This window comes from Penicillium cosmopolitanum (genome assembly GCF_028827165.1).
Source record: "Penicillium cosmopolitanum strain IBT 29677 chromosome Unknown utg000009l:1.0-9042332.0:1.0-9050551.0, whole genome shotgun sequence".
Classification (NCBI taxonomy): Eukaryota; Fungi; Ascomycota; class Eurotiomycetes; order Eurotiales; family Aspergillaceae; genus Penicillium; species Penicillium cosmopolitanum.
The window spans coordinates 8,748,263-8,767,840 of record NW_026622679.1 but is presented as its reverse complement, the minus strand read 5'-3'; the positions used below and the strand labels follow the sequence as shown (position 1 = coordinate 8,767,840).

Here is a 19,578-nt window from a genome sequence, read left to right as displayed (position 1 = left end):
CCCCTCCCTGGACCCATCCACTCTGAGAGGACAGCTTCCCCTCGTTTCTACTATCATCTACGGTCCTGGTGGGCCCAGGTCCAATGTGATCATCGTGACTTCAGATCATTCGTCGGATGAACATCTCCCCGGTGACTCCGTTACTCATGGTGGATCTTCATCTGGCGGACTTGTTTCATCAACAAAAAGCCAAGAAGACTGACTAACCGATTGCTGAGAAGTACCATTACCCAAGGCGGTTACTCTCAGTGAACTAGAGGTGAACTATATCGACTGTTGATCTGCGCTGACTAAATTTAACTAAGAGATGGTCTCCGTGGCCCCTCTCTTCCCTTTCTTCCATCCACCCGGTCCGCATCAATCTCCGCAACTGGCTTCCGCACGCCGTGTCTAGCCAGTCCTAGCCAGCCCCGGTCACTTCGACGCTACGCTACGTTACTCGTACGACTAGTCCCAAGTCACCAACCGACAACCGTTTCGTTTCATTTCATTCCACATACACTAATAACCTTATAACTTGCCCCGGTTGAGGAACCGCACCGGTAGATCGACGTGCCTCGCCCGCAGGAATTCCGCCACATTCTTCCCCAAAAAGTCCACCGTCGTCGTGACCCCAACCCCGCGGTCCAATAGGTTGCGGAACAAGAAATGCACTCCCTGCAAACCTGCCAGTTCGAACCGCTCAATCTCTAATGGGGGCTGGGTCTGACCCGTCTCCCCCAACAGTTGCCGTGCTGTCTCCACTGAGAGCAAGCTCCGTAGCCATAGGAACTCATCCCGGTGCCGCACCCAAAAACCACAGTTGGCATCCGACCCTTTGTCTCCAGACCGAGCATGCACTATCCATCCTAATGGCCCGCGGACCGTGGGTCCAAAGTCGTGGACCAGATCCACCGGTCTAGTTTGGCATGTACTAGCCTGAGATGGTTGTCGAGCTGGGTATGTTTGACACTGCGGTGGGGGTGAAATGTCAAGGACCTGCGTGTCCACTGTGGGTTTCCACGGGAGATGCACCCGATGCTGCACCGCGGATTGAGGTAGCAGAGTCACATAATATTCAAAGATCTCTCGAGGAAATCCCTGTCGCAGGTCCAAGTGGATAGTGGCACCGGGGTATCCCTGCATGATGTTGTCCGTAATCGGTCTGAGGAACTTGGTGGGCGTGAGATCCTCGGCTCGACGAGCCTGCGCGATAATCCGCAGAGGCACCGTCGCGCGGTTCTGATTGTGCGGGTCCGACAACGATGTCCCCAGCAAGTCAAAGTTCAGCGCCGTAAATCGATCCGCAGAGGGGGCGAGCAACCGCCGAGTTTGCGCTTCGAGCATTCGTGCCTTCTCCTCGATATCCAGTCCGGTCAACCACCACCACGCTTCCACCTGGAACCCTCCACGAGCCGTGATGCCAACCTTGGTGGTTGGAGGAGGTGGACCTGAATGGACCCCTCGAACGGCCACCCGATTGATCCCCCGCTGTTCAAAATGGATTCCATCCAGAACGGCGGTGACGTCCGAGTTGAAGTACCAAGGTCCTTGGATCTCGTACAACAGCTGCGAGGTGCATGTATCTACCGTGACAGCACCTCCAGTGGCGTGCGCCTGCTTGGTGATGACCACATCTCCCTCGGCAGAGATTTCAGCGATGGGATATCCAATATTGGCCCAACCATCCCCACCATGCTCCAAGGTCTTGAACCCAGTGAAGTTACCCCCGCAGACATAGTTACTACACTCGATAAGGTGACCCGCAACAAATGCATTGGCCAATTTATCCAACTCATCCCGTCGCCAGCCATGATACCAATAGGCTGCCCCGATTACTGGCGAAGCATCAGATACGCGTCCGCACAGCACAATATCAGCGCCCTCGGCAAATGCAGCAGCGATGCCCAACCCGCCTAGATAGCACTGTGCGTAAATGGGCTCGAAGGACCAGTCAGCCAGTCGTTCGCCTGTGTAGATATTTCGAAATTCAGACTGGTCAGCTGCGAGGGACTTTTGAATCGCAGGAAGGACTTCATCCCCTGATACCCAAGCTACCTGCCATCGTTTATATAAATCAGTATCTCAAATTCTATCTAGCACTGCATGCAAATATCAAATACAACTTGAACAATGACTTACCTTCAAATCCAACCCCTTCGCTTTAACCATGTTAGTCACCACCTCATGAAGACCCTTCGTATCCGCAACACCAGCATTAACAGCCAACTTGATCCCGTATTTCGCCAGATCCTCAAGGGCAGGATTCAACGCCTCAAGAAAGGACAGATCATATGCCGGTGCCGCAGGCCCAGCTGCACCCTTCTGGTCCTCGCGCTTCCCCGCAGCGGTGGCCATGTTAAATTCGCTCATGAAATCAGCGATAATTACATCTACCGGGTCGGTCGGGTGGTGATGTGCGAATTCGGCGATCGCATGGCGCCGGTCTGAGGCAGAGCCAGAGGCGCCTGTGGTGGTGTGAGTAAAGAAGGACAGGTTGACGGTGTGACCAATGGGGGTGAGAGAGACTTACCTGCGATGCGAATGGGTCGACCTGTGAATGCCATTATAATAAGAGAAATACAATGAAGTCCTTACCACCTTGGTCAATTCCCTGACATGATATAGATAGAAAAGAGTGTTTATGTCTGGTGGGATGTCGTTGTGATGGGGCGAAATAGACCGAGGCTGCTCGGCCGCGGATTGCGGGGAAGCTCCACCGTGGCAGATCTATGAAGGTTGAAGGTTACACTTAGCATAGGTCGATGCTGAGTTTTTTCGATGCTCAGATGGTGGAGTTTGATATTTTGTTTTGGTTAAGTCAATAGATACTCTATTGGTATTCTTGTTCTCGGTCATGCTGGGTTGGCCACTATGTTCACTGGACAGAAAAGATTGGTTACACCTGGCCATTCACGGTCACAAACTCATCATGACGAAAGATATATTCCAAAGTTATTAAGTTCCAGGCGGCAAAAGTTTTGTATTCGGCGGTCGTCCCCACAAAGGGCCAATGCAAGCTCTAGGTGGTACTAAAGGACAGATGGTCATCGGTGATGGAATGATGCCATTGATGTACAATATCGCCATAGAGGTTGCAGAAAATGCCACCAAACGCGGCGAACCGACGTTAACAGAGGCCCAGATTAATCAAATGAAGGAGATTGCTCCTCCCAGCGATGAAGCCAGTCCGCTCTCTGGACTGAATACCCTCAGCATTAACTTCCTCAGCGGTTACGATGCGGATCGGCCGGATATGCCAGTCCAATTGATTTATGAGCCTGCAGACTACCGGCTTTTCTACACGCCGGAGAACCTGGTTGACCCTGCGACTGCTTGGATTGCTGCTGCTAGGGCGCATTGGGGCAATGGACCTTCTTTGAATAGATCCGGTTCCATGTATGCCAGTCATCACCGGCGTGCAATGCTTTAGCCAGCGGAAACTTTGCATGGCAGCGGCTGCACCAGAATCCGAAGTCTATAAGCTCGGCACGGATAAAGCAATCCAATATTACTGTACTTCGATTACAACTCAAGATACTCCACAAGGGCCTAAAGGTCGAAGACAGATTTCGTAAGGTCGTATTGGGTTGAAAGTACTATGTTCTGGCTCTGTTGAGAATGTCGCCTCGTCCGGACAGCCATGTATGAATACAAATAGAATACGTCGCATGGCTTCAACGTCGTCGTCGTGAGCTAGAGGCCTCAACAGGTTCAAATGCGTCGTCGTCATCATCGTCACTAACGATGCTGACGCTACGCGTCGCACGCTTAGGTCGTGTAGAGCGGGCGGCACTGGCCTGAGAACCAAAGTCAAGTGTTGATTGTGTGGGTTTGGCAGTTCTTGCAGCAGTTCGGCGTGTAGCAGTAGCACTGACGGTAACTGACGAGGGGGCTGGTGAGGCCGCCGTTCGAGCCCCACGACCTCGGGTCGTGGTAGTCTTCGCTGTAGATGATGTCGTCTTACGCCCCCTTGAACTGGCGGTGGCGCGGGGCTGTTTGACGAACAACGCCTGGGAATCATCGTCGTCCGAAATAGCATCAGCGGCAACATCCTCGTCGTCGTCTTCGAGCATAATCACATCATTATCAGCCTCTGACTCTTCATCAGATACCACCTGCTTCTTACGTCCTTTGGGTGCAGCTGCTGCCTTGGCAGCCCCTCGCGCAGTGGTAGATGCACCACGCCCGCGACCACGTCCTCTGCCACGACCGCGTGTAGAGGTTGTAGCCGAGGCGCGACCACCAGCTGGCGTTGCGCCACCCTCCCCATCCTCTTCTTCGGCCGGGTCGCCGCCTTCATTATCTGAATGGATAAGGGCACCTGGTTGATCTTCCCATGTACCGTCGAACTCGGAGTCCCAGCCATCTGGCTTGGGCTTGAAGCGCTTCTTGCCACGAGTGCGTTTTTTAACCCCCCTTGGAAAATAAGTCTTCCATTTGGGTGCGATATTTCTCCATGGCTGTGACTAAGGAGCTCTGCTCGGGGTCCTCCTCGTCCATATCATCTTCGTTGCGGGTGAGAGTCATCAGGTGCTTGACCTGGCTTTCTAGTGAGTCGTTGACAAACATTTCCATCGCATGCTTGTCATCCTTGTCGATGAACTGAGCCACGGCATCTCCAAAAGTATTCTGAGGGAGGATGCTGAGTGATTGAGATGCAAGAAATTCCTTGACTAATTGCTCGACTTTGACTGTGTCTAGCGCTGTTAGGTGTGAAGTCGGCGCCTCGTCGAGTCCCGCATCACCTTTGCGGGAAGCAGTTGGATTCTTTTTCTTGCGGTGAAATTGCACCACGTCATTAACATTGGCAACTTTACCGACAAACCGATTCGAAAATCGTTGTGGGTTCTCACACTCGTAGCTTCCGCCCTCCGGGGTGGAGATCTCTACACGAAGCCGAACGAGAGGGAGCGGAATCTCCGGCTGGTCCTCCTCCTCGTCGTCATTTTGAGGGTGATTTTCAAGCCACGCTGCATTTGCTTCTTCGATTAATTCTTCGATGATTGACATTAGGAAGCGGGTGACTTCGGTTCGATTGTCTTCCTTGCGGGCTAGCTTCTGAGCGCCATTTTCCTCGGATAGCACAATCTCTCGCATAACAAAGGGTCGGACTGATTTGAGCCGAATGGGTTCGCACGAGAACTCTCGTCCCGTGACGCTCATAATGGTGACTTGCTTTGTCACGGCTTCACCGGGTACCAAGGATGTTGCGACTGACGAACCTGGCTGAATAACGTGGAATTTTGTTTCGGGGTTTTGCTTCGGGTGGATCAAGCATTCATGCTCATGGCCCCAGATGACCATATCCATGAAATCCGGAAGAAAGTTCTCCGGTAGGTACCCTGTCTCAGTGTATGCGTGATGGTTTTGATGCACCGACATCAGGTTGAACCAATCGTCTTTCTGGACTGAAGGTTTAAAGAATTTGACTTTTCCATCGCGGAAAGTTCGAAACAGGCGCTCGTCCCGAACATTACTCATTCCATAGAGCGCGAGCTTGGTTCGGCCTTTTTGGAGGAGAACTGGTTTGATTTCGATGTTATCAGACTCTGGGGTCCGACCGTAGTAATTGAGAAGGCCAGATACCTGGAGGAGGTCCAGGGCGGCAAGGTGGCCCTCCCCGGACGGATCATCATGGTTTCCGTGAATTGAGAAGATGGGAATGGCAATATTCATATCCAGATCCTCATAGTTAACGTGGTTAAACGCGCCCTGGAAGTTCTCGCTGGCATCGCTGAGCATCTCCAGTTCACATGGTTTATCACCGAAGCAGTTCATTCGAATGGAGCGCATCACTTGATACATCGATTTTCTGGAGGGCTTGTTCTCATGGAAAAGATCACCGGCGAGCAACACCATGTCAACATCTTGTTCTTTGGCCATACACATGATTTCGTGGAAGGTCTTCCAGCTGTCATCTCCCCGGATGGGGTCTCGCTCGTTATACCCAACATGATTGTCGGTCGAGATGAGAATGCGGATTGTTTCCGCCTCTGATGATTGTTAGGAATAGTCCATCATGGATGATTTGATAACACTCACCGTTCACGCCTGACATATTGCTGGGGTGATTGTGGTCAGCACTGTATTCCGGATGGGGTATTTATGCTGTTCTTTATATTGCTTGATTGAAGGGAAAGTAGAGAAATGGCAATGTCCAGGAGAGAGAGCAAATTCAGCCCCGCAGAACCACAGCCACAGCCAAAGTCCCCGATGGATGTAAATCCCCAAGATTCAAAACGGTGAATGAGGCAGAAGCGCGGCTTGAGGCGCGTGGTCACATGATCACGCGTGCATTAAGGCAGTACCCAAAGGTATAGAATCATGAGAAGATATGATTATATTGCGCAGATTAAGGAAAGAAGAGATATAAACAAAGTGAGAAAATTATAGATGCTATAATACACATCATACACCTGCTATAGGCCTACTACACTAGTACTACCCCTAATAACTAGCTACTACTACTACTACTACTACTACTACTACTACTAGTATTACTCTAGTAATGAGTCAATCTGCGGGATGGCCACTCCGCCTCGCCGCTTCAGGTCCGTCTCCGCCTTCATCCTCTTCCTTTCTTCTTCTCCCTCCGAGTCCTCTCCTACAACCACCTCCCCCCCCCACACTTTCTCCCCTTCGCACTCGCATTTCTTGCCTCGACTGACCCAGGTTTCATCGCTGGCTCAGTCGCTATTGCCTATCGCTTTTCAAAACCGGTCTTTTTATGCAACCAGAGTCTATAACAGTATCTCAACATACTCCCCCCCATTGACTCATCGCAATCCAACCTCAGCACTACCCAGCATGGAAATGATCTCGATGACGGTGCAGTCTCTGGCTCCCTCCTTCATGGAGAGACCGGAGACTCTCCTGTCGTCGCTTCATCCCCGCCACTGAATCATCCACCCCTGAGCGCCGATGGCTCTGCCCCGCCATCTCCCGCCCAACGAGTGATTGAGCATGAAAATGCTGGCTCTCCACAGAGACGCGACCCTAGATTTCGAGTTGTGAAATCCTCGAGCCACTCCCAAGTTCCCTTGGAGTCGCTGCCCAACGGTATGTCCTGTCTGAATGCTATTCACTCACTCTTCGAGTCGCTCTAACAATGCCCCGCTCTAGAGGTACTCACTCATATATTGTCGCATCTGCCTCCCCATACCCTTTCAGCCATGACCCTGGTCTCCCACCGGTTTCACAACTTGGTCACCACACCACATGCCTGGCGAGTCGCCTTTTCACGTTTCTTTCCAGGCCCCCAAGCCATCGAATCCGATCGGCGTGTTGCATCGGACGAGACGGAGCCGGGTTCGGATAGACGGTTTTTCGCAAGATTGACGGCACTGGCATCCTGGCGCAGTGAATATATCCTGCGCACCCGTTTGATGCGGTCATTAGGCCGAGGCAAGCCGGCGCAGTTTCAGCCATCTAAGAAACACGGCACAGTACGATCCGCAACCGCTCGAAATGGTAGCGCTGTGTGTACGTACACATCGAACTTGCTTTTTCCAGTGAGCAAGATCCACGGATCGTTCAACACCGACAAGGAACCCACTTTCATTCATGGATCGTCAGAGCAAGGCATTGCTTCTGCTAGTGACCCATCATTGGTGAAAGTGAGTACCTGGGGTCTCTCCGATCACCAGATGTTTAGACATTTTGCCGATATCTTTCCGGGCGATGCTCCCTACGGTCTTGGAGCAGGGGAAATGGTTGGAACGTCCAACTCCATGGATGTCAGTCAACCCTACGGTATGATCTATGGCGAAGGATGTCCCCAAGGGCGGAGCTACTTCATCTCTACAACCGAACAACGAGGTCGTTTTCTCGGTGCTTCGGAGCTTGGCTCTCACCCACATCTGGGCATCCCTGCAGTCAATCAAATCACACATGCTGTATGCTCGGTATGGATCGCCAAGTCATCTTCGATCCTCAAGACGACTGGGGGCCTTGTGGCCATGATGACCGGCTCTTCTTCCGGTGTACTCACAGCTTATGCCATGGGTCCTCATCCAACCTACGAGGGTCGGTATGAGCGAGGACAAGTCACTGCAAAATGGGTCCTCAGCCCCGGTGTTCCCATAATCGGCATCGCCGTGGACGACAACTACTCACTCAAGCGCCATTCCCAAGGACGAGTATGGGCCGTGGTTCTTAATGCGCTGGGAGAGATCTTCTATATTGTCGATCTCCCTCCGAAGGCCGACATTCCGTCTAATGCCAAGTTGAACGCGGAGCAATTCGATGAGCTTGCATGGAAAACAGGAAGAAATGTCCGCTGGGAGCTTCTTGAACTCAGTCGCCGGAAGGCTCGACCTGACCCTTTCAGCCGGGAATTGGTTGATAGCAGTTATAGCCCGCGATCGTCCTCGACTTCAATGCAGCTCGATGTGAATCAGATTGCCGCAGAGACCAAGGAGATCGAAAAATTCCTTTCTTTCAAGCCGAAACACTTCCGAAAGCTTTGCGAAGGCTGGAACATGGAGCGTGATCTGCAAGTGGATTTCGCTGGAGATGATGGCACCGGGGCCGGAGAGTCAGTTATCGTTATCGCTCGTGGAGGAGGCGAGGCTGGAACGGCATCGGTTCGAAGATATGTTCGCACGGCGGCGAATCTTGCCTCAGCTTCGCGTCCGTCAACCCCAAGCTCCCGTCCTCTCGAAAAGAAGTCCCACGTCTCTCTCTTCGGTGGCCCGACGAGTTCCCCGAGTCCTACGCCTGGTGAGAGTTTTCCGCCATCTCGTTCGTCAGTTCGATTGACTGCCGTAGCCGGCACTGAGTGGCGGATTTCGGACTTCACTTTTGGCGATAGGAAGTCGGTCGAAATTACCACCAATGCTCTGGATAATTCTACCTGGGCTACACCAACGGCAGAAGAAGACCCCCTCCTTGGCATGTCGGGAAGTTCATTGTCCTCTGCGACCTCTTCACCCATGTTGCCTCATATGGAACAGCCAAGGTCGAATATTGAGATTCCCGGTCAACGGGCTCGCTATCTGGCTGTGGGCACTGGTAACGGTATGATCTTTGTTTGGAACATCCGTGCGCTCGCAGCGCAGAATGCGGATGTTATCAACTCCATTCCCCCGCTGCGAATCATTCAAACGGAGTCGCCTCAAGTCTCTTGCATTGCCTTGACGTCCTTGTACTTGGTGCACGGTGGTAACGATGGCCTAGTCCAGGCTTGGGACCCATTGGCGTCATCTACCCGCCCAATTCGAACTCTAAACTCTCGATTTTCATCGCGTGCTCGTCGTCGACTGGTACAGGCCGAAGCTTCCATGTTCGGGGTTGGAAACAACTACTTCGCAACGGGAGCTATCTGCCTTGACCCAGACCCCACGAACCTGCGTGGAATGGTTTCGCTCGGCACGCATCTTCGCTACTGGTCCTACAGTTCATCCGCTGCCGATCAGTACAATGCCAGCAAGCGAAGTTTACGCCGTGGCCTGCGCGGTAGCAATGGTGCGGCTGAAGGCCAACGTTTCAACAACAGCGGCCGAGGCGCAATTCGGGACTTCATCGAAGATGAACGCGTTGAATTAGCGCGACAGCAAATCTCAGACGAGAAAGAACGAGCACACCTCAGCGCCCGCTTTGGTATCGACCTCCTCGGTCCTGATATTGACGAGGAACAGCTTTTGGCATATGCTCAGCTTCTTAGCCAGGAGGCTCACCCTGGCGAAGCTGCCAAGCAGGGTGATCAGACTGCACTCGCAAGTTCTGCTACTAGCACATCATTCAGCGATGCTGCTGGCCCTAGCTCTTTCGGATTGGGGGAAATCTCTTCCTCCTCATCCCCGTACCAAAATCCCACAGACGATGACGTGGACGATGACCTTGCCGAAGCCATTCGTTTGAGCCTTCTAGGAGATGAGTCTGCCGCCCCACGAATCGACCAGACCCCATCGATTCCCATCAAGTATGCCAAGGGGGTGAAACCACCTCAGTCATCGTCCCCTGGGACCGCGGAGAGCAGCCGACAACAAGAAATGGACGATCTGGAATTTGCGATTCAGCTCAGTCTGGCGGAGAATAAGAGTCGTGGTAATGTGGAGGAGCAGGACGAATGGGAGGAATTCCCAGGCCTCGCTCCGCCGCCTATATCGACTCCTCAGTCTTCTGCCAAGGGCAAGGGCAAAGCGAGGGCCATGTGAGAGCCATGTGATGGAAAGCATGTTGCATACTGTTCTTGTTTGGGATTTTCTCTGTTAAACTGCTTTTTTTTGTTTCTGGTTTGTTTTCCGTTCTTGTTTTCCCGCTGCATATTTGGATGTTTATTCTAGTAGTATCTCTTCCGGGCTTGTTATACTTGAGATACAGATAAAAGCAGCTCACGCTGACGGGTGAGCTGCGAATGTTTATCACTAGCATAGTTTGTACCTTGACAATACAATGACGAATAATCTATGATTCGCCTTGGCAGGTTCGCTACAAAGCAGACACAAAACACCACTACAGATCGGGAAATGGAATGAATAGAAGGTCTTTGAAAAGAAAATTGGATATTGGAACGGGTTGTTAGCCGACAGGGCAGTCAATGTACAGAACCAAGTAAATTACATGAACGACAGACGTCTGAGACCGTGGTAAACCACAGCGTCCAGGAACTTGAACAAAATCACCCCAAATCGACTACTAGAAAAGACCTGCAAATGCAGAGGGTCTACATAAGAGAAGCAAGCAGCATGAAGAAGCCGCTAACACCGCCGACGAGGACGGAGGAGGCGCCGTTCATCGAGGCAGCGTTGGTGGAAGTAGAGGTTCCAGTGGATGAAGACGAGGTGCTGGTGCCAGAGGCCGAGGAGTCACTGCTGCTGCTGCTGCTCGAGCTAGTACCAGTGCTGGAAGGCTTGTTCACCTGACCGTCAGCCAAGACCTTGTACTTGATGTCGGAGATCTCGTTGCCATCGGAGCCGTAGACCTTGACGGGGATGGAGGTGCTGGAGACGGAGACCAGAGAACCGGAGGGCTTGTTGGGCAGGCCGTTCTCAATGTAGTTGTTGATCTTGGTCAGACGGGTGGGCAGGTTCCAGGCGTTGAGGAACTTCTTGCTGGTGATTAGGTCGGCGCTGCACTCTTCGCGGGTGACGCTGGTCTGCGAGGAGTTGCTGGACTGGATACGGTCCATATCCAGCTTGCCGAATTGACCCTGCAGGTTCTCGTAGTCGACCAGCAAAGTGACGCTGCCGTTCTTGTTGACCTGGATCAAACCGTACTCGTTGTCCTCCTCGGTCCACTCGTAGACAAGACCACCGGAGAAGGCCTGGGTCATCTCCTCGCCGTAGATGGCCTGAACCTCGGTGAAGACACGGGGCTTGACCTCATTGCAGCCGTACTCGGAGAAGAAGACGGGCATGGTGGAGTTGGAGAAGTCCTCGGTCAGGACATTGTAGCCGGAGGACTTGTAGGAAGCCTTGCCGCACCAGGAGTAAGAGTTCAGACCAAAGAAGTCGGCCTGCGAGCTAGTTGAGTTCTTCATGTGGCACTCGAAGTAGCGGTCGGTGTCCATGAGAATGTTACGGACATCGGCAGCGGAGTAGCCGACGGGGATGGTGCGGTTGGAGTGCTTAGCGATGTAATCCTTCATATCACGGATGACGGCCTGTTTAAGGGTTAGCTGAAAGGAAGGGACATCGAGTAATTGAGTAACTGGCGTAGAGGGATAAACTTACGCGAACGTAGGCGGGAACCAGGTACTCAGCATCTTCGTTGATAACCTCGTTACCAGCAAAGAAACCCAGGACGTTGGGGTAGGACTTGAAGGCCTCGATGATACCGAAGACCTGCTGGAAGTAGACGGGGTTGTACGAGGTCCAGGGCTCGCCACGGTTAAGAGAGCCGTTGTCAAGAGGCGAGTTGACATCCAGAATGATATAGATGCCGGCACCGTTGAAGTAAGAGACACACTTGTCGTGGTTGAGCGAGGGCTCCAGGTTGTACACACGGATGGTGTTGATCTATATGGGATTAGCATCGATCATAGTTGAGCGCATATCGCTTATGGCAGCGCATCGCAATAGAAGGGGTTGAGGACTTACACCTAGGCGCTGCATGAGGGCAGCATCACGCAGACAAGTGTCGGGGTCGCTCAGGGGGTCCTTCTTGGTAGAGAAGCCGGACTGACCACCGGGTTGATAACTGTCCAGAAAGTCAATACATACCCTGGCGCAAAGCTGACAAAGAGGGCCAGGGTAGTCTTACTCGATACCGATGATCTGGAAACGGTCTCCAGTGTCGCTGTTGACGAAATCCTTTCCATCAACCTTGAGGGGAGTCACAGCGGCCGCGGTGCTAGCCAGAGCACAAAGGGCCGTGAAGATGCGGCTATAAGACTGCGATATAATGCCGGATTAGTCGATTTTAAGTCTTCCCATGACAATCACTACCCGACCAGGGAGCGATCGAGTTTGGTAGAAAGCCAAGCTCTGCAGGAATCAAACACGTACGGCAATCATCTTGACGATCGGGGGCCAAATGAGCGAAGTTTGTTAAACACGGCGCGGTTTTCTTTCGCTTTTCTCTCTCGCTTTTTTTTAAAAAAAGGAATGACAGTGCGACGAGCGCAGGAAGGAACGATTGAAGAGAATAAGAAGAAGAAAGAGAAAGGGAGAAAAGCCCAAATTATAGAGGGAAGCAAGAAATAAAAAGGGATCGCGAGTGGGGGGAAAGATTGAAGAAGCCCCAAACTGCGCGAAGTGGGGACTTATAAGAGAATCAGAGCCAGTCAGGATTCATTATTTAGACCAGGAACCCTCAGGTCCCCCCAAGGACCCTCTAGGACCCTCATGAAGTCATCAAATATGGAACATACCCAAGCAGGGCGCACTCTAAATTCATTGGGGCCTTTCATTCGCTCTAAAGTACACATACACACTCTGCCCTTTGGCATCAACACATCCCTCTCCCTGGTCCAGATGCTATGAAGCAAACAATAAGAAAAGAGAAGAAAAAGGAAAAAGTAATAAAAATCAGGGGCGCAATCGCGGAACAAGTCACGCCCAGAAATACCAAGGCTCCGAGGCCACTCCGCGGCGCTGGCCAAGACCCAATACATATACACAGTCCAGAAAAAAGAAGAAGAGGAATTGGAAATAGTGGAGAGTGGGGAGTGGCGGAGCAGGTCAGAAGGGATATGTCGAATGATGAAGATGGTGGAGGAGGAGAGGGAGAGGTGGGAGAGGTGGGAGAGGTAGGAGAGAAGGGGAAACAAATACAGGCCACCGAGCTTCAATCTTGAACTGGACGGGACTCCGGCTGGGTTGAAGCTCGAGAGGCTTTTTCTTTTCTTGTCACGATCGCATTTACTCAACACCGTGGTTGTCGGCGCTGGGAGCAGCGTCAGGGTCACCGGTGAAAGTACCACCCAGGTTCAAGCTGGCGTCCATGGCGACCATCTCGGCCAGGATCTCAAGAACCTCCTTGGGGACAGTCTTGTCGTAGATGGAGATCAGATCCTTGGGCTGGGGGTAGACCTTGAGGGCCTTGTAGAAAGCAATGGCAGCCTCGATCTGGTTGTCACCTGTGTTGGGGGAAAAAAAAAATGTCGATGTTAGCCTTTATCATGTGCCGAGGACCTCCGCGGCACGGCGCGACTTTTTGACAAAACACGTACCTTCGGAGCACAGTCCCTCGCCCTTGGCGACTTGGTTCATAAAGTAGGACTCCTTCTCCTCCAGGTCGGTGGGGAAACCCTCGGCCTTGACGCTCTGGATGGCGGCCTTGATGGATTCGCGCTGGGCGGCGCCGTGGGCCTCTTCCTCCTGCTTGACGGCCTTGGCGAGCTTGCGGTTGTCGCGCTTCAGGGATTTGCGGAATTCGGGGTCGGACTGGCGCTTGTAATCGAAGTAGGCAGCATAGGCTTAAAATTGGACGAGTGAATTATTAGCTTGATGGGACAGACGAAACAGACGAGACCGGCAAGTTGGGGGGACAAGTCGGATCCGGATGGGTTCTTACCGAGCAGACCGGTGATGACGGTGCCAGCCGACACGGCAACGAGAGCGGATGTGCGCATAATGAAGGATGTGAAGGGAATGTGGAGGAAAAGAGGGATGAGGGGGGATAGGAGGGAGAAGGGGAAGTTGAAAAGCCGAGGATCAAATCAAATGAAGTTGAAGTTGAAGTTGAAGTTGAGGAGTGGACGGAGTTGGACGAGTTGGACGGAGAAGCACAATTTTGATGGTCACGTGAGGAGAGACGTCAGAGGAGAGCGTAGTATAACATTAGTATAACATAGTATAGTAGTACAGTACAGTCACGGTAGTATATATTGTAGAGTAAAGTAGAGTAGATAGATAGTACTACTATACCCAATATACCCTATTCTATTGAATTATTTAAGCAATACTAGTATCCCAAGCTCTAGTCTACTACTTGTATAGTACTGACTAACTGTAGCTGCTGCCCAGGCGATGCCAAGACCAGCAAGAACAAGTAGCCTTTGGGAGTACTCAAAATATCAGCGAGAAATAGTGAATTAGTAGTAGTATATTTACTATACTTAGCATATACATTTACTATAGAATATTCGATTATAACTCGAGTAATACAGGCTATTTAATCAGATAATAAAGTGGTGGTACTGGAGTACCATAGTGGTAGCCCTCTCAGTATACCCCGGTCTCCTCCATCTCCTCCATCCACCACCTCCCCTCAACTTCCTCCCCTCCACCTCTCCTCCCTTCTCTCCCCATCCCACCCCACCCAACCATCATGGAAGGTCGCGGTTTAACCCTGCGCAGCAAATCTCGCCGTCGCCGCCCGCAGATCAGTGCTCCCAAACCCATCTCTGGCCCCTTGCCCGCCAATACCAGAGCCCCCGAGGTCGGCCAGGCCGCTATCCCCAACCACGATCGAGCTCCCCAAAGCGGCGCCACCTCCGATCTCGTCAAGCGACGCTACTCTACCAGATTCAATGCTGCTCCCGATTTCGATGCCAACGCTCCCCCGGTCCCTGCCCTGCCGCCTCCCGTCCCAGGCGGTGGTTACGAAGGGCTGGCCGCCCCATCGGCCATCTCGCGCCAACCATCCCCAGCAGATGGAGCCGCCCCAGCACCCAGGGTCGACCTCAACGCCTTGCGAGACCCAAGTCTCCCCGTTGATCGATGTATGCCCTTTGATTCCCTTCTTTCCTCTCCCCTTCCGTGCTACATCCATTGCTGACGTGTGATCCCCTCTAGACGTTACCAACATCCTAGCCAACGCGTCGGAAGAAGAGATCCAAAAATACCAAGAAAGCCTCCGCAAAGTTAAAAACCGCACATCCACCGATCTGCAGCAAAATGTCTACCAGAACCGCACCCAGTTCATCAAGATCAGTCGAGAGGCCGAGAAGCTCAAGGATGAAATGCGCACCCTACGCACTCTCATGTCCGAGCTCACCACCGCTTTAGGACAGACTAATGTCGGCAACAGCCCTAACCCAATGTCCCCGGTCGATGATCACTTCCCCAAACGCCATTCGAATCGCAGCTCCGTCGCCAATCTGGAAAGCATGTGGAGCGTCCAACTGCAGACCCTGTGGAAGACCGTCGAGGGTTCGCAGAAGTTCCTGCCGGCGGTTCCCGGGAGACATATTGTGTTGGAGACGGGCCATTGGGCCGAGCTGGACTCGGCTACCTGGAAACCGAAACGGCCCGTCCATATCGTGCTGTTGAACGATCACCTCCTAGTCGCGGCGAAGAAACGCAAGCGTGTTGACCAAACCCACCCCAATCAACGCGGCCCCGTTCCGACCAAGCTGGTCGCAGAGGAATGTTGGCCTCTGCAAGATATTGATATGATCGATCTCGCCGCCAACCTGGGCACGGGTGCCGCCCGAGAAGAGGCACTCGATCGGGGCATTGGAAATGCCATCAGTGTCCGGGTGGGCTCAAAGCCTTTTACTTATCGTCAAGACAAGCGCGACACATCGACCAAAAATGAATTACTCGCGACTTTCCGCAAGACGGTCGAAGACCTGCGTCGAACCTTGCGCTCCGAGACCGAGGCTGCCAGTAAGCCTTTGGAGGCATACGGCTACCTCTCAGGACGACACGTATCGTATTCCCAGAAGACAGAGCCGCTTGACATCTCCGATCTGCCCCGCGACAAATCCGAGTTGCGAATCGACGTCGACGGCAAGCAGCAAAACCTTCGTTGGGTGGAGGGGCAAGTGGACGAATTAGACATCGATATTGCCTTGCAGCGGTTTGACGAGGCTGTCTCGACCATTGAGCGATTGCGCAAACTAGCCAAGGGCCTCAAGGGCAATGCAATTGCTCAAGATGTGATCAATGTCAAGGTGGATGGACGTGCCACGCGGTTGGCCGGCATGCTTTCACGCGCCCTGGTGGACAGTCAATCATTCCCAACTGCTACCAAGACTAACGTGGGCTGGCTAAGCCGTCTTGGATTTGAGGACCAGGCCCGCCAGACATACTTGAAGGCACGGACTGATGTCATTGCGAAGCGTATCCGGTGAGTCTCAATCTATCATGAATAATTACCCCATGTATTTTCCTAACCATCACAACAGGGCGTGTGTATTCGAGGGAGATCTCCCCCTTTACATCTTCCAGATCTCTTACGTTTATTTCTCTCTCATCAAAAACACCATTGCTATCTACCAACAGTGCTTCCCTGGCGTGATGAGCAGCTCCTGCATTCGCTGGGCCAAGCACCATCTGGATGGGTTCAACGGCCTGCTAGGTCGCCAGCTGAGTAGTGTTCAGCGCGGCACCACGGTGTGGCAGAAATGCCTTGATATCGTCCATGAACACGCTGCACTACTAACGGCAGTGGGCGTTGACTTTACTGATCTCGTCGCGCGAGGCTTGGAAGATGGGGAGGATGCTTCACGAGTTGTTCAACCTGATAAGATGACAGCTACTCCTAACGCGCCGGCAATTATTTAAGACGGCATATATATTAGCAGAGCAATATGAATTGTGTTTTGTCTGATGTGTGCCCAAAAGTAGTTAGTTCTGATTTCCAGTTTACTAGTGCTTTCAAGCAAAAACCACCTGAGCACCTGGCATCAATTTTCAAGGTACTTGAGGTCCATTTTCATCGTCCCATTTTAAGTTCGATTGTCTCTAGGGCTCCACCAGAATTTGATCAATCACCGAGCTAACCATCCCTGTTGCCACTCGGCGTTTGGTCTGCGACCAACTTGAACCTGAACCTTGTAGGTCAGTACTAACTATAAAAAAGCAGTCTCCCCATTTTCTTTCGCGCAAATCGACAAGAAGCAGCCTTGGGAAATGACTACTTTCGCTACATTGAAGACCCGGCTCCCATGGATACAGACTCCCCTCATCGCCAATGCCCCCATGAGTGGCGTGGCCACAAGTGAATTAGCGACAGCAGTCACGCGTGCCGGTGGTCTGGGCCAAATCGGATATCTAGACGACATGCACGCTTTGTCCCAAGAGCTAGACTCTACAAGGAAAGAGCTTCAAAATATTATGGACACCCTTCCTGATCCAGAACAATTGCCGATCGGGCTGGGAGTAATTGTATTTGGATCTCCAGTCGATGCATGGATGCGGCTATTTGCAAAATACAAGCCCGCCGTTGCATGGCTTTCCTTCGCTGGAACGAGCGAAATGAAGACTTGGACGGAGAGTATTCGGAAAGTTTCACCAAAGACCGGCATTTGGGTGCAGCTCGGAAGTGTGCAGGCCGCGGTGGATGTAGCTCTGGCTTGCCATCCCGATGCATTGGTCCTTCAAGGAAGTGACGCCGGTGGCCACGGACATCAAGACGGAGCGAGCATCGTTTCTCTTATCCCTGAAACTGTGGATGCACTTCGGAAGCTGGAAATTGATATCTCTTTGATCGCCGCGGGGGGTATCATGGATGGAAGAGCAACCGCTGCAGCGCTTACTCTAGGTGCTTCGGGGGTAGTAATGGGAACACGGTTCCTTGGAGCTGCCGAGTCCCACGTTCCTCAGATCTACCGCGATGCTATATTTAGTGCCTCGGATGGCGGTCAGTCTACAGCGCGATCTCGCGTCTTTGATGAAATCTGGGGCCCCAATTTCTGGCCTACGACTTATGATGGTCGATGCCTGAGGAATAAATTCTATGAAATGTATACCAGGGGAAAAGATATCAAAAGTATTCGAGCTTGGCTGTCGGATACTATGAATGGGTCTGATGGGGAACGTCTTGATGTCCAGGATATGGGAAGTTTATGGGCTGGTACGGGCGTGGGCATGATGAATACGCTGGGAAATGCTGCTGATATTGTTGATTCGATACGAGAGGATACCAAGAGGCATCTGAAACATGCTGCTTCACTGTATTAATAAGCGTCAAAATCTCAATATATCAATCCACTAATTAGTCACGGTATTAAATGCCAACGGCTGGTAAGGAGGATGAGAATTTTGTGACATTGGCAGAATTAATTGGTGCCGACTCGTGTTTGAAGATACCTGTTCGGCCTTTGATCATTGGCTGACTGGGCTTAGTGGCCTTTCAAATGCCGATGGAATGATTAAGTACATTTTTATTTCAACAATTAATACTCTACAATCCACACCATTCCATCTCGAGAAAATCAGACTATATTGATATTTCAACCTAACTTGTTCATTCATCAGTCAAATTCGTTACTTCGGTGTCAACATGTCATCATGCAAGTACCTTCCCATTGAAGCGAAGTTGGCCTTCTTCCAGGGTCCTATCGATAGATCTGAACCTTTCAACTATGTTGAAGATCCACCAGAAGGAGAGCCGCGTCGGAATTACGGTGAAAACTTTCAAACGGTCGCGATATCTGATATTCGGGGACATGAACATCATTTCTCACTAGATCGCGACGCATTCGAAATAGTGGGTGGGGTCGAATCATCCTCCACTTATGAAACATTCGACGACGACGAGGCAATCCGGCGGCTTTACTATCCGGAAGTTGAAAATTTGCTCTTGAATTATGTTCCTGACGCTCAATCCATTGTCCTCTTCGATCATACTATCCGGCGATCGAATCCTAATGCCGCACGCCAGCCAGTGAATCAAGTCCATGCTGATCAGACAGCACGATCTGCGGAGCTAAGAGTACGCCGACATGCGGCAAATGCGGCACAGGCAGAGGAATATCTACGAGGTCGCTACAGAATCATCAATGTTTGGCGGCCGATCAACGGCAAAGTGGAATCGTCACCTTTGGCATTTGCTTCTGCATCAAGTACGCCCGAATCGGACTATGTGAAAATTGAGCATCGCTATCCATCCTTCAATGGGGAGATCCTGGGGGTGAAATATAATCCTAATACGGAGTGGAAGTATTGCTCCGGATTGGACAATCATGAGCGGGTTCTCCTCAAATGCTTTGATAGTCAGACCGGCGTGGCAAAGAGAGTGGCGCATACGGCATTCTCGTATCCCCCCGAGGGAATTGATGTGAAGGGAAGGGAAAGCATTGAAGTTAGGGCATTGGTTTTCGGGTGAGAACACTGGACTTTCAATAACTTTGCGGCTCATAGGTACTATTTACTAGTACTAGCGACTATATACACTTCCCCACGAAGTCTTTGACCAGAATGCGGAGTACGTTTTTATACTCCAGAGCTGGTTGCCGAGGTTTTCAACTTGAACTTTAAC

At 51.8% G+C, this 19,578-nt stretch overlaps 9 protein-coding genes across 9 annotated transcripts; 5 read left to right on the top strand and 4 right to left on the bottom strand.

Annotated features, from left to right (window-relative positions):
• Window positions 1-510: 510 nt before the first annotated feature.
• N7509_011383 (acyclic terpene utilization AtuA family protein) lies at window positions 511-2,546 on the bottom strand (the record flags this gene model as incomplete). Its single annotated transcript, XM_056636020.1, has 3 exons — window positions 511-2,037; window positions 2,122-2,447; window positions 2,513-2,546. The coding sequence occupies 3 exons, from the start codon at window positions 2,544-2,546 to the stop codon at window positions 511-513; spliced, it is 1,887 nt and encodes a 628-aa protein (XP_056486640.1).
• A 365-nt stretch (window positions 2,547-2,911) lies between these two features.
• N7509_011382 (peptidase S41 family protein) lies at window positions 2,912-3,412 on the top strand (the record flags this gene model as incomplete). Its single annotated transcript, XM_056636019.1, is given in 2 exon segments — window positions 2,912-2,933; window positions 2,949-3,412. The coding sequence occupies 2 exon segments, from the start codon at window positions 2,912-2,914 to the stop codon at window positions 3,410-3,412; spliced, it is 486 nt and encodes a 161-aa protein (XP_056486639.1).
• Window positions 3,413-3,656: 244 nt separating this feature from the next.
• N7509_011381 (MRX complex nuclease subunit) lies at window positions 3,657-6,040 on the bottom strand (the record flags this gene model as incomplete). The annotated part of the gene is made up of 3 exons (XM_056636018.1): window positions 3,657-4,348; window positions 4,395-5,975; window positions 6,025-6,040. 3 exons carry the CDS (start codon window positions 6,038-6,040, stop codon window positions 3,657-3,659), a joined length of 2,289 nt encoding a protein of 762 aa, XP_056486638.1.
• A 467-nt stretch (window positions 6,041-6,507) lies between these two features.
• Window positions 6,508-10,139, top strand: N7509_011380 (F-box and WD domain protein; the record flags this gene model as incomplete). The annotated part of the gene is made up of 3 exons (XM_056636017.1): window positions 6,508-6,533; window positions 6,779-7,041; window positions 7,105-10,139. The coding sequence occupies 3 exons, from the start codon at window positions 6,508-6,510 to the stop codon at window positions 10,137-10,139; spliced, it is 3,324 nt and encodes a 1,107-aa protein (XP_056486637.1).
• Window positions 10,140-10,648: 509 nt separating this feature from the next.
• On the bottom strand, window positions 10,649-12,440 carry gel2 (1,3-beta-glucanosyltransferase gel2; the record flags this gene model as incomplete). Its single annotated transcript, XM_056636016.1, has 5 exons — window positions 10,649-11,587; window positions 11,658-11,942; window positions 12,024-12,123; window positions 12,187-12,317; window positions 12,432-12,440. 5 exons carry the CDS (start codon window positions 12,438-12,440, stop codon window positions 10,649-10,651), a joined length of 1,464 nt encoding a protein of 487 aa, XP_056486636.1.
• Window positions 12,441-13,286: 846 nt separating this feature from the next.
• Window positions 13,287-13,999, bottom strand: N7509_011378 (TOM complex receptor protein TOM20; the record flags this gene model as incomplete). Its single annotated transcript, XM_056636015.1, has 3 exons — window positions 13,287-13,504; window positions 13,598-13,843; window positions 13,942-13,999. 3 exons carry the CDS (start codon window positions 13,997-13,999, stop codon window positions 13,287-13,289), a joined length of 522 nt encoding a protein of 173 aa, XP_056486635.1.
• A 698-nt stretch (window positions 14,000-14,697) lies between these two features.
• N7509_011377 (exocyst subunit EXO84) lies at window positions 14,698-16,880 on the top strand (the record flags this gene model as incomplete). The annotated part of the gene is made up of 3 exons (XM_056636014.1): window positions 14,698-15,091; window positions 15,165-16,443; window positions 16,502-16,880. The coding sequence occupies 3 exons, from the start codon at window positions 14,698-14,700 to the stop codon at window positions 16,878-16,880; spliced, it is 2,052 nt and encodes a 683-aa protein (XP_056486634.1).
• A 348-nt stretch (window positions 16,881-17,228) lies between these two features.
• N7509_011376 (nitronate monooxygenase) lies at window positions 17,229-18,278 on the top strand (the record flags this gene model as incomplete). The annotated part of the gene is made up of 1 exon (XM_056636013.1): window positions 17,229-18,278. One exon carries the CDS (start codon window positions 17,229-17,231, stop codon window positions 18,276-18,278), a length of 1,050 nt encoding a protein of 349 aa, XP_056486633.1.
• A 322-nt stretch (window positions 18,279-18,600) lies between these two features.
• Window positions 18,601-19,425, top strand: N7509_011375 (methyltransferase; the record flags this gene model as incomplete). The annotated part of the gene is made up of 1 exon (XM_056636012.1): window positions 18,601-19,425. One exon carries the CDS (start codon window positions 18,601-18,603, stop codon window positions 19,423-19,425), a length of 825 nt encoding a protein of 274 aa, XP_056486632.1.
• Window positions 19,426-19,578: the final 153 nt, after the last annotated feature.